Source organism: Hippoglossus stenolepis, chromosome 22 (genome assembly GCF_022539355.2).
Source record: "Hippoglossus stenolepis isolate QCI-W04-F060 chromosome 22, HSTE1.2, whole genome shotgun sequence".
Lineage (NCBI taxonomy): Eukaryota > Metazoa > Chordata > Actinopteri > Pleuronectiformes > Pleuronectidae > Hippoglossus > Hippoglossus stenolepis.
Genome location: NC_061504.1, coordinates 11301441 through 11319973, shown reverse-complemented (window position 1 = coordinate 11319973; position 18533 = coordinate 11301441). Strand labels below are relative to the sequence as shown.

Genomic DNA, 18533 nt, shown 5'->3' with positions numbered 1-18533 from the left:
TCACACTTTCACATCCATCTCTCCATGTTTGTGTGTCCCAGGATGTTTGTGGTGCAACAGATACCAGACAGCAACCTCCTGATGCTGGTGGTTCAAGCAGACTGTGACTGTTCCAGACAGTACAGTCCCATCACCATGGAGCCCAAGGAAGTCAAATATATCCTTTTCAAGTTACCAAAATGTACCGATGAACACAATCAATTATCTTCTCTTAATCCAGTCCCTGTTGCTACAAACCCCCTCACTGGAGAGTGTGCAGACAACAAGCAGGATGTTGCATCAAGGACAGGATGCCTTACTGAACTGATTTTAGTTGTACCAATTGTGTGCCTGGTGAGTGTGTGAAATATTTAGTTTATAGTTGTTGTTGTTGTTAATGTTTGAATGAGAATGCATGAGAAACCCCTGCTGCTCTTGTTGTTGTTCCTTGACCCCTCTGTACATAACGCCTCGGTAAAGTGTGACAGGATGAGGTCGCAGAAGATTCGCAGACGGCCCGAGTCCTGCCACGCCTACCATCCACAGGTCAGCTTCTCATTGGTCCACTCAGGAATTCCACTCTGGAATTAAACTTCATCTGCAGCCAGTGTACAAAATGTTGATGTCATTAAAATTATTTAGTAAAGAATAAACTTTTTTAGACTTACATGCAATTGTTTTGACACAGCATTTTTTTTACATGATATATTTCCTTCCGTTGTCTTACTAAAATGTTTTTGTCTGTGTAGGAGAATGCCAACGACTGCGGACGAGCTTCTTTCATTTCTCTCTCAGTCTCTCTCTTCTTTATCTGTCTTTCCTTCTCCACGATCATCTCTTGACGATGGACAACTTTTGGTGTTTCATCCGTTATCGCATAAAGGGGAAGATTGGAATAAATGAAGACTGAAAATGTGACTCAAAATGTGTTTGAACACTGGACACCTCAAGTGGATTTTTTTTAAATGTTCCTAATTATGGACAATTTGCTCATGAAGACCACAAGTCACGTCTCTCCTGGCGGACATGGACATCGATGTTATTATGAGCGTTTGTGGGTCACGCACCAATTTGCATCTCACAATGAAAAGGGACTGAAGAGATGCAGGTGGTGGCTGTGATGTGCTTTGAAGCAAGAGGCTTATGAGTCACAAGATGCAGCATAACAAAATCCAAGGGGGGGAAAATATGTTTCTCATTTCCCTTATCACACTGAATGGTGTGTTGCAAGCACACATGCATATTATATATGCGGCTGCAAGCATGCAAACCTCCAATAATACACGCATCCAATATTTATCAGCCACAATGCTTTATTCAAAGACATTGCTCTTTTAATGATGAGTAATAACCACAGAGACAAGGGCTACAGACGTATGTGGGAGAACACTGTTGTGTTTCTGGTGGGAGTCATGTTTTACATGGTTGTTTACAAAATTAATGGATAATGGACAATGGCTAAGATTATGGCTCAATTCTTAGAAAGTCATGGTTGCATAGAATTTAGATTTATAGTAAAAATATGATAAAAGATAATAAAAATGGGGATCGTCAGCTCCTTGGGGGTATCTCATTTTGAATTTATATTTTGATCACATCCCCGAAAATATTTGTTTCTTTTTAAATAATGTCTGTCTGCCTCTCTGTCTTTATCAGCTGTGTCTTTCTTTGTGTTTGTACATATACCTTTTGTAACTATGTTTGTCTGGACGTGTGGAAACCTGAACTCTTGCAGCGTATGTCTACAATCTGCATGGTCACACAATTGTAGACTGAAGTTCAAAATGGTTTCAGATCACTTGTGTTTCGTGTGTATGTGTTGGGGGTGTTAAAAAATGAACAAACATGATGTCAATCTGCATGTGTTTACCACAAATGATGATTTGCACTTTTACCAAGATAAACATTTTTAAGAAATTAAATTTCAATGCATTTTCTGGAGACTCAACTTCCTGTATCTGCTTTTATAAAACAACTAAAAAAGCAAAGGTAGCTTTCCCTCTGAGAAGCGGTGTTGTTCGTATGGAAGGAACTTGGTCATGGCTTCATTTTTTTTAAATCTCATGTTGATTTGTGTGTAAGTTCAATGTAAATGAATCACACACAGTATTTTTGTACACATCTGCTTGTATGTTTCATATTTTGGACTGTTTTGCTCAGTGTTTCATCTTTGAGCTGTGAGTGTCCCTGTTGTTGTTTTCTATCATGTTTTTTCCATCATCTTACGAAGCATGTCCTTTGAGTTGAACTAATTCTGTTGACAGAATTGCCTCAGACTTTGCCTGTTTAGGTAATAGACTCAGATACATGTCGTGTGTGTGCATCATTACACGTTGTTCTCTCTCTTGCTGGGATTATTACAGAATTTTGACTCATTCGTTTGACTTTTGTTGGTAATCTTCACTGTACAATATTGTGTGGTTGATATGTTCACATTGTGTGTTGATCGACTGAAGCCATTATTTGTACAAAGACAAATAAAATTATCCTCATGGTTTTTTTATACTATAATTGTTTCTGGTGTCTGTTGCATTATAAATCAAAGGGAGGTGAATTATATATTTGGACTTGCTTGAAGATATTTAATACATAAGTCCATCTGTCAATTTAGTCCATGGATGCCAAATAAACAATTAAACGTTTATGCTTTAAATTGACATCAGCGAGAGAAAAAAGGTGCTTTAACAGGAGGTAGCTTAAAAAAGAAAGACAAATGTTTACGATTTATGATAATGAATAATAATGAACAACTTCTTGACATTGTGCTAAAAGTGGTCCAAAGTGAGTGAGATTGTGTTTGTTGCCCCACCAGTGAAAACAGAAACAACAAACACAAATTTTGTCCCCATGTGATAATACCGATTTTTATAATTACAAAACTTAGTACAGTGGTCACCAACCCGTCGATCGTGCATTGAACGGATGTTGTAAATTGAGCCCTTAACAGAAATTGCTAAAATAATAACTATAACCCTCCTAAGTTTTTGGAAGATATCGGGGTGGTAGATCTTGGCTTACGTTTGTAATTAAAAAGTGACCTTGGGTTGGTGACCACTGATTTAGGAAGAAATTGCTCATTATTTTTGTGACGATAAACAATAACAAGACGATATATCCCATTCAGAGGATAAATGACACCAGGGAAGCAAAACTCTAAAATGTGTACTTTTTACATGGAGTAAGTAAAAAAATCTGTCCTAACAATCCATAACATTTATTCTTTTTATTTTTAAAAATGATTTTTAACTGAGTGATCAGAATAAATTGAACTTTTTGCCAAATGAAATGTGATGATTGTGTGTGTAATGAGCGGCGTTGACCAGCGGGGGGCGCCTGTTGTCGCTCTCATTGTGTCTCTGCACCTCCGAGCGGAGGGAGACGGCTCAGAGGAAAATGGCGGACGGTGTGGATCACATCGATATCTACGCCGACGTGGAGGAGGAATTTAACCAGGTAATAGATCCACATTCAACACACTTCAACCATTTGTGTTGTTTTCTGTATATGTGTGTAACAGTCTCCTGTCGTTATAATGAGAGAATATCGCGGTTTGTCGGTTCAAAGGAGCCCCGCTCGTACACAGGCCCCCCCGACCACCATGCTGCAAACCTGCCGCCTCAGCTAGCATTCACCGCCTAAATGCTACATCCGCGCTGCTGCGGTTGTTCAACACGGAGTTTGTTGCATTTAATCATCGATTGTGTGTTGTGCACATATGTGTATTTGTCTTAGTGCGGGCGAGAAGCGGCTGCTCGTCGTTCGCAGTCTCGGGGCCTCGCTCGTGGCCTTCCGTGGCGGGATCCAAACAAACACACCTACGCTAGCTTAGCTGAGCGTTAGCCACTTGTTGTTTTTGTAAGAAGTATGGTCGAGTTCTTTTGGAAGTTTAGTAAATAAAAACGTTTTTTCCGGTGGAAAGGGGATTGTGGCGTGTTGTTGAATTGTTAGCATGAGCTGGAAGATTGTTTCGCGGGGGGTTGAGTTGTTAGCTAGGGGGTTGTTAGCTTCGTTGTAGCATCGCTGTGTCTGCTCGGTACATGATGTTTTCTTTTCACTCGCACGCACACGTTTAATTTCACACCCGCCAAACCACACGGAGAAGGATTCACCAAACAGGTTTAACGTTGCGTCATGTTGGTCCGTCGGTTTCTGTTGTAAACAACCATGCAGCTGCTCGTCACCCGAGACCGGCACCTCGTAGTCTCCTCTCCCGGGTTCCTCCTGATCTGATTAACCTGAGCTCAACACAGCAGATGTGTTGTAGAGTTTAAATGTCACTGCAACGTTAAATAAAAACATAAGTGTAAATCAATAAACACGGTTGATATGTCGTTTCTTTGGGTTTTGTGCAAGTCTTTGAATGAGATTTAGGCAAAACTCGAGCCCCCCCCCCAGTCCTCATATGACCGACTCATGTTAACCTTACGTGACCACGCAGGGATTGTTTACATGCTGCCATGTGCTGTCTGCAATGCTGGGACTACACATGGCTGTCATTTCTAACCATCTGCTCCACATACACTCGCCCGGTTAATGTGAGGTGCTCGTTGGGGTCTGCATTGGTGAATCTGGTCCTGGAAATAGCCTGTGACATTTACATCCCCCTGGAGCTTTAAAGAAATGTGGTGTTCACAGGGTAACACTAAGTATAGAGTGGACAATTAAATGAAAGGCCAAGTTGAAAGGCTTTGCCACCTGTAGTGGATTTAATGTAATAACACATCATGCAGTTTATATCCTGTTATAATTGGCCTTTTTCTGCTTAACAGTTTAAAATGTACCTCTGCTATTTAGGCTGCACTGACTCATCAAAACAGTGTGTGAAACTACTCATTTCAGTATCATATGCTACACTTGCACATGACATGGGTGTAATTACTGTTGTGAAAGTGCTGTGACGATACCTGAACTTGACATATCAGCCAATACCGAGTCCCATCTCCGTACATTTAAAAACATAACAGTTTGTATAAAGTGTTTTAACTGCTGAAAGCTATTAACCTAGGATGGAAGTGGTTGCTATCATTGTTGTATGGCCCGGCTCAGGTTTAACCCTTTGAAAAAAAATATATATAACTTCTTTTGTCGTTTAGTTTTCAGTCACAACTGAAAAAGAACACAAATAAATAAATAAAGGAATGCACAGCAATAACCTTCTGAAGCTTGAGTCTTACATATGGTGCACATCGCCATTTAAGTTACTGACATTACAACATTAGATATTGCTGACATTTCAGCCAGCTCTGGTTAATGCTACACCGGCTGCTCTAAAAAAAACGTACTTTCCAGTGGCAGTACAGCGCAATTGCTTTTTTGAGGTGACAATAAGTGATTTATGGGAAGAGAAGATTGCAGCTTTGTCTTGGTGAAACTAAAACTAAATAGAAGTGGCATTGGATCAGTACATATACTAGCATACTCGCTGATGCCCGACGTGGCATATTATGTGCTGGTATGGGAACACCTATAATCATGTCTTATAAATATTAACACAACTGATATTTTCATGATCAACAGGAATCTGACTACCCGGTTCACGAGCAGATCGACCTGTACGATGACGTAATATCCCCATCAGCCAATAATGGTGATGCTCCAGAGGACCGTGACTACCTGGACGCATTGCCTGCACCCGGTGGCTCAGAGGGAGGCAAGAGTGCCCCACCAAATGTGGTTTACACCTACACAGGAAAAAGAATTGCCCTATACATAGGCAACCTCACATGGGTAGGTAGACTTCACATTGGTGGAATTCTGTTCAGGCTGTTGTGCCAAGTGTAGATCCATTAGTTTCTAGGCAGGTTCTAAAATTCTGCATAATTATAAAATTGGAGTCCATGTGGTTATAATGTTTTCGTCTCTTGTGCAGTGGACAACAGATGAGGACCTGACCGAAACAATCCGGTCGATAGGCATCGCAGACGTGCTGGAAATAAAGTTCTTTGAAAACAGAGCAAATGGCCAATCAAAAGGGTAAGACCTTAATTATCTGAGCTTGCGCTAAATCACAGTTAATGATAATTACCTCTGTTATATAAATTCATATTGTGTCATAATGATGTTAGACTGGATAACGTTGGAAAAATATATGAAATGATACAATTGTTTTGATTTAATTTTGTTTGTCTTTGTAGTCTAGTTTTTTCGAAATTGTCTCTAAGTTTCAATAAAAATCCTTTAAATCTGATGCTGTTGTGAATATTGGTCTGTAGATTGTGAGGTGATACTTGGGAAGCCAGTATGAGCAAAAGTTTTATTTCCTGTTCCTCTCAGATTTGCCCTTGTGTGTGTGGGCTCAGAGGCTTCATCCAGGAAGTTAATGGAGCTCTTATCAAAGAGGGAGCTCCATGGTCAGAGTCCCATCGTCACGCCGTGCAACAAACAGTCTCTCAGCCAGTTTGAGATGCAGTCACGCAAAAGTAAGGAGGGCAAGTGAACACTCTGCATCTACACTACAAGATTTAACTAAAAGACTTGTCACAATGCTGTTTGAAATAAATCATGTAAAGAATTGCACATGCTATGACATGCCAGTTAGTCCTCTGAATACACTGCAGCACCTACTGACTCAGTTACACACTTCAAGACAAAAAGCATTAAATTCAGCACGTGCAAGTCAGTTAGTTCCGCAATTTCTTATCTGATATATAGATATAGATATCTATATATATATACATAGATATATATATTAAAGGTTAGTGTTATTTCACAGGTACTCAGTCAGGTCAGATGTCTGGGGAAGGTAAAGCTGGTCCCCCTGGTGCAGGTGGCCGTGGAGGTTTCCCCATGGGTCGAGGCAGAGGCAGATTCCCCGGACCACCAGGCCCAGGAGGAGACCGCTTCCCATGTCCTGTTGGACCCGGAGGACCGCCACCACACTTTCCCGGTTAGTTTGGTAGAAGGCATTCATGCTACAAGGGTGGGGATGATGGTTAGTTTGGTAGAAGGCATTCATGCTACAAGGGTGGGGATGATGGTTAGTTTGGTAGAAGGCATTCATGCCACAAGGGTGGGGATGATGGTTAGTTTGGTAGAAGGCATTCATGCTACAAGGGTGGGGATGATGTCCCTCTCAGTTCAGTCATTTGAAAGATAATATACAAAAAGGCGAGATTTATTAATCAGATCAAAGTTGGGTTATTCTCTAGCACATTTGCATTTAACTGAAATATGTATCTAATCAATCAAGTTGAGTTTTAAAATGTATTCCAAGCAGTATTAGTCATAGCAAGCAGGAAGGAGTGAGCAGTTATTAGAATGATGGCAGGACACGTTTTGTATAACGTTGGCTGTCTCCCAATTTTATGACATTTAAAAATAAATTTGCCTGGTACAATTTTGGGGAAATCATTTGAGCTTGTTGAATGTTAGATTGACCTATGTTCTACAAAACAAGGTGAGTTCAGGGGAGACAACATGTTTGTGTAGTATGTTCTGGAATATCAGCTTAAAAAAGTGAGTCAATTAATGGATGGAAGACGAACAAATCACGAGTGACTGACTCACTACTGTCTCCCTCCCCATCTGGGTTGTTGTTTTTTGTCCCACTTCACTTTTGAGTTGAACAAATAATCCTTCCCTGGTTTCAATTTTCTGCTTACTGACAATTTCCCAACACCATTCCTTGACAAGCAGTTAGCTCACAGCTTTACTTGACACGCTACCAGCCTTCAACTTCTTCCAAATCTTGGATTGGCTGCCATCCACTTCTAGTTGGAAAAAATGGACTTGCCAGCTTTTTCTTTATTCCTTTTTTTGCATCTTTGCCCCCCATCCCACCTTTGTTTTCACATTTCTTGTCACGCTTAGCGACTGACGCCCCGTGCTGCTGGGCTATCAAAGGCCTTCAGTTGGTAGGCAGACGTTTATCAAGGGGAGAGTTGTGATTGGTTTGCTTTCTTCCCCATTAGGCTCGGGGATGACACCAGATCTGATTAGGCACCAAGATGGCCCTCTGATGGATATGAATTTCAATCCCTTCCCGCCGGGGGGCAGGAACGGGAACTGGCGCGGCAGAGGTGAAACACCTCGTTTGATCTGATTGATTTGATCGATCACCTTTTTTATCCTGAATTTACCAAGTTATCTAGATCTCTTAAAAGACTGTTTTAAATTAATACTGTTGGCCTTACATGAGGCCCGAGTAAATATTTTGAAGTGTCCACACTAAAACATTACAAAGAATGCTTTAAAAATTAACCAGTAAACAGAAACGTCAGAAGCTGCAGAATTATTCCGTACTGCACACTGCTGCCTGCTGAATCATATCATTGTATGTCAGAGTACATATAGTATTTCTGTCCATCTTTTGCTACTCTACTCCGTAAGGATGTATAGTTGGCTTGATATCACGAAAATAGTTTTTGCAAAATTGCTTCCTCAAGTCCCACCACAGATATACAGCAAATTGTGTCTAATGTCAAAGCCGTGTAATCCCCCAATGAGCCTTAAAATATAATTTGATAAGTGTCCCTGGTTGCCAACTGCAATTTACAATTCGGTATGTCAAATATGAGCTTGACATTCTGAAAATGCTGTTCTGAGGAAAATAAGATCATCTTTAAATGCAAGACCTCGGATTAAAAAAGGAAAAAGTCATTTCGAAAGCAATTTGCTTTGAGTGTTTATCCTCATCTCTTGTGTTGCCTTCTTGTTTTTAACATTGTGTTTTTCATTTGTTGTTCCCTGTAGCTATGGCTTGCTCATATCTGTCTGTCATTGTCCGTGCTTAGAACAATCAAACCTAAACATATCTGTATTAGAGGGAAACAGAATAAGAACAGGCTAATGTAAGATATTAAATGTAAAGCGTGACCCAACAAATATGTTTGGGCCTATAAATGTTTTAAACCAGTGAAGGAAAGGTCTGCACGATTTTGACCAAAACACTTATTTCCCCTTTAGATTAAAAAAAGCTGAGGAGGGCTCTACTCACTGCAACTACTCACTAAACAAAAGATAAAGAGTTAGTTTCACCAGCTTCTGTTTTATTCCGTGTTTTCTTTTTTTTAGGTGGGATGCAGGGTCCCCCACGTCCCCCTCCTGGTCCACCTGGCCCCCCCGGCCCTCCAGGACCTCCACCCCCTGGACAGGGCCTCCCCCCTCCCCTCTCTGGTCCTCCAAACCGTGGTGACAGGCCACCTCCTCCTGTTCTCTTCCCTGGTCAGTTTGGCCAGCCACCAATGGGACCCTTACCTCCAGGCCCCCCTCCTCCAGGTTATGGCCCTCCCCCTGGTCCCCCACCCCCCCAACAGGGCCCGCCACCTCCAGGACCCTTCCCTCCTCGTCCCCCAGGTCCCATTGGACCGCCCATGGCTTTGGCTCCTCCTCCACACATGCCAGGTCCCCCGCCGGGCGGACCACCACCAGCCCCCCATGTCAACCCTGCCTTCTTCCCCCCACCTGGCAACAACAACATGCCCCCCAACGACAGCCGAGGGCCCCCAGGACCAAACGACCCATACGGACGCCCGCCACCTTATGAGAGAGACTTCGGTCCCGGAGGCCGGTAAGAATGGGTGGTGATGTGGGACAAATAAGTTACACAGCAATTCATATCATTTTCTCTTGGCAATCTTTGGCACGACTAGTTAACATTGGTTACATAAAAAGTGCCATGACGCTCGTGTGTGTTTGTCTGTGTCTCTGTAGGGAGATGGAGGCGTCACGGACCCCCCTGAGTGAGGCAGAGTTTGAGGAGATCATGAACAGAAACAGAGCCATCTCCTCCAGCGCCATATCCAGGGCCGTGTCTGACGCCAGTGCAGGTAACACATAGTGATGTACATAGAATGCAACTAAATGCCACATAACATAAAATTAAGAAACACAACATAAATTAACATTTGATGCATCCTTTTTGTCTTAGCTGATTATGGCAGTGCTATAGAGACGCTGGTGACTGCCATCAGTCTGATCAAACAGTCCAAAGTGTCAGCAGACGACCGCTGTAAGGTCCTCATCAGTTCCCTGCAGGACTGTCTCCATGGAATTGAGTCCAAAAGCTATGGCTCGGCCTCTAGGTAAGAATTTGAATTTCATGCAAATAAGTGTCCTATTAAATATGACATTGAAGTTGTTTATGAGCTGCACTAAAAAGGAGAAAAAAAGTCAGCTAGTATTTAAGTTCTAAAGACAATTTGTCTTCCACTTAAAATTGTCGTGCTATTTGTTCTCTAGCTGGTTTTCTGTAGTGCCAATTGTAACCTGAAGTTGTTGTTTTTTCACCATGGGAATTGCCACAATAAGATAAAGTATTTAATACATTGAATCACAGTCTAATGCCGGTCTCTGCCAGGCGAGAGCGCTCCAGAGAACGCGACCACAGCCGATCCAGAGAAAAGAGTCGACGCCACAAGTCCCGCAGCCGCGACAGGCACGAGGACTATTACCGAGAACGCAGCCGGGAGAGGGACCGCCACCGCGAGAGGGACCGGGACAGAGACAGGGAAAGAGAGAGGGAGAGGGAGTACCGACACCGTTAGACAAGACAAGGTGGGTACAACCTTTGTGATTTCCCTCTGTCATAAACTTTGTTCTTGTCTTCATGCTCCCTGCATTTTTCATGGATCTGGAAGGAGTCAGGCTAGTTAAGACCTCAACTGCACGATTAGAATAGAAAACACCAGCGATCAGTTTTTAAGTCTTGTCTGCTGATCTAATCTTATCTGGATTAAAGGCTTCACAATCAAAAAATCGAAACATATAGACATATTCTGTCAAAATTGTATCTACTGTGTAGATTTCCCACATCAGTACAGTCACATTCACATAAATGCTTAGATCATAAGATGCTTTTAAACATCATATATCGTCATATATTAATATTTGATTGAAAATATAGAGCTTTCAAATTAATTGAACCTTAAAATCTACAACGACAGTAGTGTTGATTCAAATGTATGTCCCTGAACTTCCTCGTGGGCGGGGTACTAGAAGAGAAAAGGTAAGCAACACTGACTTATAATACGCAGTCCTTTTGATGTCAGGTAAGTATCAGGTAAGTTTCACACTTTCATTCAGGTTTCAGAATCGACAATCGCACTGATGTTGCTTTGTGTTTTTACTGAAATAACTTGTCACATTACACTTGTTGTATTCACTCTGCTCAAAGGGCTTTGTAACAGTTGTATGTATGAGTTTTTTAAGCACTATCCCAAAACAAAAAAAACACTGACCGTTACTCGAAATTGACTTTGTGAATTAATTGTTATGTTTTTGGCCTGCACGCCTCTGAGGCTGGTAAATCACAAAATTCATTCATTATCCACTTTCTGTATTCAGCTAAATGAATGAGAAAATACAGGTGCACGTTCTCTTGATGAAAGCCTGTGAGAAGCTATAAAGCAGCACTAACCTGATGCTGTACTTCTGTAGAGTTAAACATGTGATTTGATCCTTTTAAAGTGGAAATAATCAGAATTTGGGTTTTACCAGCAGCTGTGGCCAGTGGATCAAAAGTATGATATTTTTCTGGGTTAAATATCAAGACACAGTTCTGAAGCTCTTTGTTATGTGCGAGTTTGCAGCTTATTGAAGTGTAGGGTTCTTAGAGTAGTGCGCTTTGAATAGTGTTGCCAGTTTCCGATGTCACTATTTCCCATTCATTTCTTACAATACTTGGTACGGGCTCAGCAATTTTTATGGTCTGTACACGTTTGATTGTTTTCAATAAGAAAATCACAATGTTCAGATTATAGGAGACCAGTATACACCTTGTAAATGTTGCATTCATAGTAATGTTGTATACATTTTCACCATTTCATTTCAAAAGTTGGATAAATTAATGTCATGTTTTCATTAAGAGAATTTAAAATTTATTGATCAGTGTCAATATCTGATGATTTTTGGACACAACAAATTCTGACAATGTGACTATACCATATTTGCATGACAAATATTTCCTGGCATTTACTTGTGTCAAATTTAATGTTTTGTAGCCTCCTTTTTCTCACTACCTGTACCTCAATTTAAGACATTGAGGGGAAGTTACAAATATTCTGTAATATTCTGTCCTTTTGATGTCATTTTCTGGAAATACAGAATGTTGATATTCTTGTGAATTTATCAGTGGCTTTAAATTTAAATTGTCATAACAGATATTGGTGAAGTTGAGAAATTGAAAAGACTGAAACAAGAATAATAATTTTATCTTTGAGAACTTGTAAATGAGAGAATGCTGCAAAACAAAAAAATCGCCTAACAATTCTTGATGTCATACATCAAAATCACGATTGTATGCTACTTATTATTTGTCATTGACTGACACATAGAAGTTTGCATTTTAATATTTTGTTTTCATGTGACGCCTGTACTGAAATGATTTCTGTTTAGGCTGCAGTGTTGAGTTTTCAGTGTTGAGATGAGATTACACAGTTATTTCTGGGTATTTTGGCTCATAGCATTATGGATGGCTGTTTGGATGTGAAGTCATGTTTTAGATGAGTTGTCGATTAATATAAACCCACCAGTCACTAGCTTGTACACAACTAATGTGTTTTGCTGTCTGAGGCTTGCTGGTGTTTTCATGGCATTTCGGATTCTTGAATCATGTTGTATTCTTTCTGGGAAGATGCTTTCTTCCATTGCATCACTTCTGTGATGAAAAATATGAAAACCTTTTAAGTTCGGAACCGCAGTTGAAATATCGGCTTTGAACTGTTGTGTCGTTCCCATGTCCTTTACTGCCAAAGCCCTAAGGTGTGTGTGTGTGTGCGCTGTGTACATCAGTCCTTATAGAGCATATTGGTTACATGGGACCTTTGGCATCTCTGCACAGTAATGCATACCCCCAAATAATATTTCTCATAATTTGAAATGAGATGTGAGACGGGAGCTTTATTTAATCTGGAAAGCTCGATGTCTGAAGTTGTACTGACTCTCTATCTCTGTGCATTAGACAAATTATTTACATATGTTCCTCTTATTCTGAGAAATATTAACTGGGGTGGTTTTGCCTGTGGAGTATCTGACTGTAATAGCAGGCCAAACCCATAGAGCTACCAAAAGATTGTGATGCGATCTATTGTAGGGATCTATTTGTTTTTCGCTGTCAGTGCAGGTTTAGTGAATCTGACCTCTGTTCTGCTCAATTGTCCTTTATCTACACAAGGTTTTGCTGAAAAGTAAAACTTGTGTCCACTGGGAACCTCTCAACAAAAACCAAACTTTCTAAATTCGTTAAATTAGAAAGTAGATCTTTTTTCCATGTTTTCTTTCCCATACAGCAAATCACTTTTACATATCGACACCAGTATTTCACCAGCAACTGCTGCAGTGTCCTCTAACACTCTCAGTATCTCTGTTAGATGAGAGATCCCCAGTGGGCACAAGGCCTGATGTTACCTAAAGAATGTGAGGATAACAGTATAATGACAACTGTTTCTGTCCGTTTTAAATGAGAATAAGCATAAGGACTTGGAGGGTGTTCAGTATGTAATGAGGCCAAATATGTCCATTTTCCATTTGACCATTTCCTTTGCATTCAGTCTGATATTTCACAGCATGTTAATCAGCTTCTGTTCCTGATAGTACTGTGGCTATTTATTGTGTCCGCTGATGCATTAGTACTGTTATATCTGTTCATATTGTCATGGGGGAATGCTCACTGTTTGTACAGAGCTGATATGACTTTCTATGCTACCTCTTCAGTCTGAATGTAGGTGTATGTGTGCAGGAGATCAGTCCTTTTTGTGTCAAACCAGGGTCAAACGGGTGGAAGGTACAGTGACATCTTATAGAGATGTTCCTAGTTCAAGGAATAGAAGTAGACAATTGTAAGACTTTGATAATGTTTATTGTCCATGTTATCTTGGTCAAGAGAATAGCAGTGTATTTATAAGATGCAGTTATCAGAGTAAGTGGAATTATAGGAATAATACACCTTCTACATTATCATGAATACAAGAGGGTTTTCAAGCTTTTCTGAAGATGAGATAACAGTTGGAGCAAAGGTGATACCCACCCTGAAAAACTCCTGTAGCCCTGTTTAAATCTGTAGAATGTGAATTTTCAGATGGTAAGTATTGAATGTCAGACTGTTTGATGAACTGCTTGACCCTGGTTTGACTCCTGTTTCAGTTTTGTGCTGTGTTATCTGACTCGCTGCTACACATGTTAATGTTTTACTAGGATCTAGAATACACTGAACAATGGTTCCACAATATGGCATTTTATCAAAATAAAATGAGATCTTTTAGTCTGATATTTGGATGTAATTTGACCATTGACAAAACTTCAATTCCCATTTCCACTTGTACTGGATGTTCTAGTCAGTCATGAATAATGTTGGGACAAAAAGTGCCATTTAGTTTGACTACTGTATTTTGTCAAAAACTGGTATTGTCGGCTAAACTGTTATTTTGTCTGTAACTATGTACCATGTACAACAAAAAACCCTCTACAGCAAAAAAAACATTCAAATATGCATTTGACAAATTTAAATCAACTTTTCTGTATCAGAATTGTTTTTATGAAAAATGATACATTCAATAAATGGACAGGGCTGAAGTACATCGTTGTTGATAGTCTAAGGCTCTGTTTAGATCTGATATGAACATCTGTCCTGAGAGATCTGATCACAAGTTGACAGCAGGGTAAGTGTCCTGAATGTGTCTCCTGTGTTTGTGTCGGTGTGTGTCTGTTTTAGAGCGAGCGAGTGAGCGAGAGGAGTCCGGTGAGTCTGAAAGAATGAATGCGTTGCTATGAAGAAACATGTCGCCATGCTACAGAAGTTTTAATCAGATAATGGACCGTAGCCTTTTTTGCTTTAAAAGAAAAGTTTGAAAGCAGTTCTTTGTGGTTGAGAATTAAGTCAAAAGTCCAGACTTGTTAAGAGTTAAATCATAGACTTTTACCAATTTAAGAAAAATCATTAAACCATTATGTGGTGGCCAGTGTTAATGTTATGGTGGTGGCCACAAACAAATGAACGTGTGGACTCTGAAAAGCATAAATATGTTTAAACGTACGTCAGCTGAGTAGGCCGTCCTTTATGTGGCCCAGACCACCTCCCAATCTGGTTTGAGTGATTGGATCTTAGGCATTTAGGTGCGTTCAGACCTGTACTTAGCTTTGACCACTTGTGATCACATCACTCAGGACGGGTGTTAACACCAGGTCAAAAAGGGTCAGAAAGCTTTGCAGCTGCCTTTTTATATTCATGATGAAGAGGTTGCATTCCTAGTTCCCTGTATCTCTTACTGGGCTGTCTCTCTTACTTGGGGGTTTAAAAGATCACTGACGTTTAGATTACTTTTCTGTTAAATGTAAAAGTCCTGAGATGCTTTTGGCAAATCACATACATCCCTGGGCTGTGGCAAAGTTTTACCTGCTGTGTCTGATGCGTGTCTAGTTCTGTTTTTATCTGTTATACATAGTGACCTACAAACTGGTGTCACGCCAAATCATGCTGCATCCACTGTTTGTGAAAATTATTTGACTTAGGTCGATAATCAAGCAGTTAATTAATGTTAAGAGGTTTGTGTGGGGTGAAAGGTTTTTAGTTCTGTCGGTGAGGAAAAAATAATAACAGCCATCTTATGTATCTAAATGTAGAATCCAATTTCAATGTTTTGCATAAAGTAAATACCACAGCAAAACCAACATTTATAGTCACACACAGTATTAAAGTATAAAACTTACTTTATAAAAAAGGCAGCGAGTCCTTAAGAGAATTGGGAAACGATATTCTATCAGTGGCTCATTATTGATTAGATAAAACAAACTTGAAGCATGTACAGATCTTAGTTTCACTCGTCGAATATGAATAAATACTCTAAACAAAGCACACTAACACAGTGTAATAGTACATGATGCAATATGGAGACAGTACTGTAACAACCTCCAAGTTAAGCTTCCCAAGTTAAGTTTAATAAAATGGATTCCATGTAATCAATAGACAGTTTTTATAGACTAAATGAACAGTTCCACTCCTCAGTACCTGTAATGAATTGCACTTCATGTTTTTGTTGTGTATAGTCTGATAGATTTCACCCCTGAATCCTGGATATTTCCTGTTCCAGTTTGCATGACATGTTATTCTGTGTCTGTGCGAGGGGTTGGGAGGCAATACACAGTCAACTGAGTCATTTAAGAAGAACTAATGTTAATGTTAACGTTTGATATTAAAATGTTAAGTTTTGTGTTTTTTCTTTAAAAAATGTTAACACAGTGGGCTCGGCAAGCGCTCCAGCTCTGACTCATGGTGACGGTGAATTGAACCCAGCCCTGCTGTGCACTCTGTATGTGTAGTGTAGAGGTTTACTGGTGGGGGGGGTGGGGAGTGTTCACTGTTGGGCTGCCTCGAAACCAAACTCCACCCTTCGTTTTGAAACCTTTCAGCTTACGAGGATCAAGGATGGATGGAAGGAAAAGGAGGAACGCTTTCAGTGCACCACCACCACCACAACGTCCCCACCCTGCATGACCGGACAGGATTACAACCACCTACTCCTCCTCCACCCCTCCATCTCTCTCCTCCTCTCCTTCTCCACCCATCCTTCTATCTGTCTGTTCATCTTGTCTGCCTGACTCAGAGCAGTGGATGGAAGACCCAAACCTGTGTAAGGCTATGTTATCCAAACACCTATACTCATGGTAACTAAAGATAAAAAGAAAAGAAACTTTCCAAACAGCTCTTTTATTTTTATGATGTTTTATTTGACATGAAGACGAGTATGTGTGATGCTTTTCTTTTCTTTTTTTTTTGCAACGAAACAATAAAATGGCCCGCACGCCCCCTAAATAGAAGACACAAACATTACATCCTATTTGCTTTTCATTTTCCTTGGCTCGCTGTACTGTGTACATTCAGTTTAGAGATCAGTCTCTATAGGGTACATGTTGGATGTTTTCTCCCCCACCTCTTCCTCTCATTCTCATTTATTCTTTTCATGGTTAGTATGTTTGTAAATGTCTCTGCTTTTGATTAAATACTAGATGGTGTTGTAATAAAAAATGTTTACTGAGGTACACTCTGCATTTGTTGAATTCCTCTACATGTTTGGCTCGTTTATATTAAATGTATATTTTGGAGTGAAGAATGTTTTTCATGTTAAATTGGTCCACTTTGATTATACATGGCAGCCGTTAGTAAGTTGCGTAGGACTTTTTTGTTTTTCATTTTTCTGAAGAGATTTACTCGGTAGGAAAGATTAGAATGCACTATGGGCTCTGATTGATTGATCTGAAAAAATTGAAGGTCGAAGTGTACATGCACATTTTTGGACACCTTTGGAACACACGCACAAAACTACCTAAAATACGCACAATGTTCAGTGGTTTCTGGTGTTTGATTCATGTGTAACTGAGCTCAGCAGCCACCATCACAAGAGCGATTTTATATTACCATTATTTTTTTATTATATTATTTCCAAACCAAATTGTCTTTTTGTCATTTTGTGAATGTGAATTCTTGGACTTAAACCCGTTTTGACGTGAGCAACTAAAGTTTTTGGCTTAAATGGAATTGGTCAACTTTCAAATATCAATGAATCCCATTAATGGAAAAATTGCAATTTGAAGTAAGTGTGACATTTTGCTCCCATGTTCCACATGTAACATGTTTTTGTATGTTCGTATTTTAACACCCGTACGTGAGGAACAAATTCAGTAAAGCTTTCTATTCAAATGAAATTAACATAACAAATGTCATGTTTTGTAATGCAAAACATTCATTCCACCTGCATCATGTTCATGTTTTGCATTTCTGTTTTAACAGGCTCATTGTAAACACTGACCCTGAGCTGACGTTTTTTATTTTCAAAATCCTAGATGACCCTAAATCATTACCCAGAGAAGTTTGAATTTGAGTAAATATAAATGTCAAGATAATGTCAAGGTTCAAAGCAATAATGTTTAATCTAAAGCTGCCATATATTGTCTTGTTTCATTTGAGAGACTCTCAACCCTGAAATTAATAACGGGGGCAAGCACAGCATATGTTAAGTTTGTTCACAATGCCTCACTATTGTGTAAAATGTAGAATAATTTTTTTATTTTTGTTTGTCTTGTTGGACCTTGTTTTGTTGAATGTTTTTTTTATCCATGATGTTTCAAATCTCAGGGACAATCCCTTAAAATACCTCGTTTCCATAGTGTATAAAAAAAACTGGACATGAAACTCCATGTTATCACTGTAATGGCCACAGGACTCACTCTGAATCATAGGCTGAACTTTGAAGGAGAACGGTCACTGTGTTTGTACCACCAAACCCTCATGATTCTCCTGAAATGTGTTTGTGTAATAACTGCAAATTTCAAAGAGGCTTTAATATTTTTGATACAAAAAATAATGTGGAAAAATTGGGATGTGGGGCGAAATATCTTGATGCCATCTGTCTTGAACAAGTCCTTAAATGTTAAGTTAAAAGCTTATTTACTGGTTTTGATTGTTTGGACTGATCGGAGCTTTTAGTTTCTCATGTATGTTTCTTTCCCTCTTCCATTGCACCTATAGGTGCACGATGCCTTACTTAATTACTTAATCAACTCCCAACATGGCTCCATCTAATCAGCCTGATTTCAAATATGCATGGCTTTCAGTAAAAGTACTA

At 39.8% G+C, this 18533-nt stretch overlaps 2 protein-coding genes across 7 annotated transcripts in view; both read left to right on the top strand.

The window, feature by feature from the left end:
- cacna2d4a (calcium channel, voltage-dependent, alpha 2/delta subunit 4a) overlaps positions 1 to 2490 on the top strand; it is a 76158-nt gene extending 73668 nt beyond the window's left edge. For all 5 annotated transcript variants that reach the window (XM_047338627.1, XM_047338626.1, XM_047338628.1 and 2 more), the window contains 3 exons: positions 42 to 157; positions 443 to 525; positions 729 to 2490. In XM_047338627.1, the coding sequence (XP_047194583.1) occupies positions 42 to 157; positions 443 to 525; positions 729 to 821 (292 nt within the window). In that variant the 3' untranslated portion in view covers positions 822 to 2490. The remainder of the gene's footprint in view (positions 1 to 41; positions 158 to 442; positions 526 to 728) is intronic.
- An 825-nt stretch (positions 2491 to 3315) lies between these two features.
- On the top strand, positions 3316 to 16950 carry cpsf6 (cleavage and polyadenylation specific factor 6). 2 transcript variants are annotated; one of them, XM_035146997.2, is made up of 11 exons: positions 3316 to 3432; positions 5497 to 5706; positions 5849 to 5952; positions 6253 to 6398; positions 6692 to 6865; positions 7890 to 7997; positions 8992 to 9487; positions 9631 to 9746; positions 9848 to 10001; positions 10277 to 10473; positions 16321 to 16950. In XM_035146997.2, exons 1-10 carry the CDS (start codon positions 3373 to 3375, stop codon positions 10461 to 10463), a joined length of 1755 nt encoding a protein of 584 aa, XP_035002888.1. In that variant the 5' UTR covers positions 3316 to 3372; the 3' UTR covers positions 10464 to 10473; positions 16321 to 16950. The 2 variants fall into 2 exon arrangements, with proteins under 2 accessions (XP_035002888.1, XP_035002887.1); XM_035146996.2 differs by having other exon boundaries at positions 6253 to 6407.
- The last annotated feature ends 1583 nt before the right edge of the window (positions 16951 to 18533 follow it).

Bases quoted from the DNA above. Each gene is read 5' to 3' on its own strand.
- cpsf6 (XM_035146996.2), top strand. From the start codon at position 3,373: ATGGCGGACGGTGTGGATCACATCGATATCTACGCCGACGTGGAGGAG. The intron at 3,433-5,496 runs GTAATAGATCCA...CATGATCAACAG, and splicing joins TGGAGGAGGAATTTAACCAG to GAATCTGACTACCCGGTTCA. The intron at 5,953-6,252 runs GTAAGACCTTAA...TGTTCCTCTCAG, and splicing joins GCAAATGGCCAATCAAAAGG to ATTTGCCCTTGTGTGTGTGG.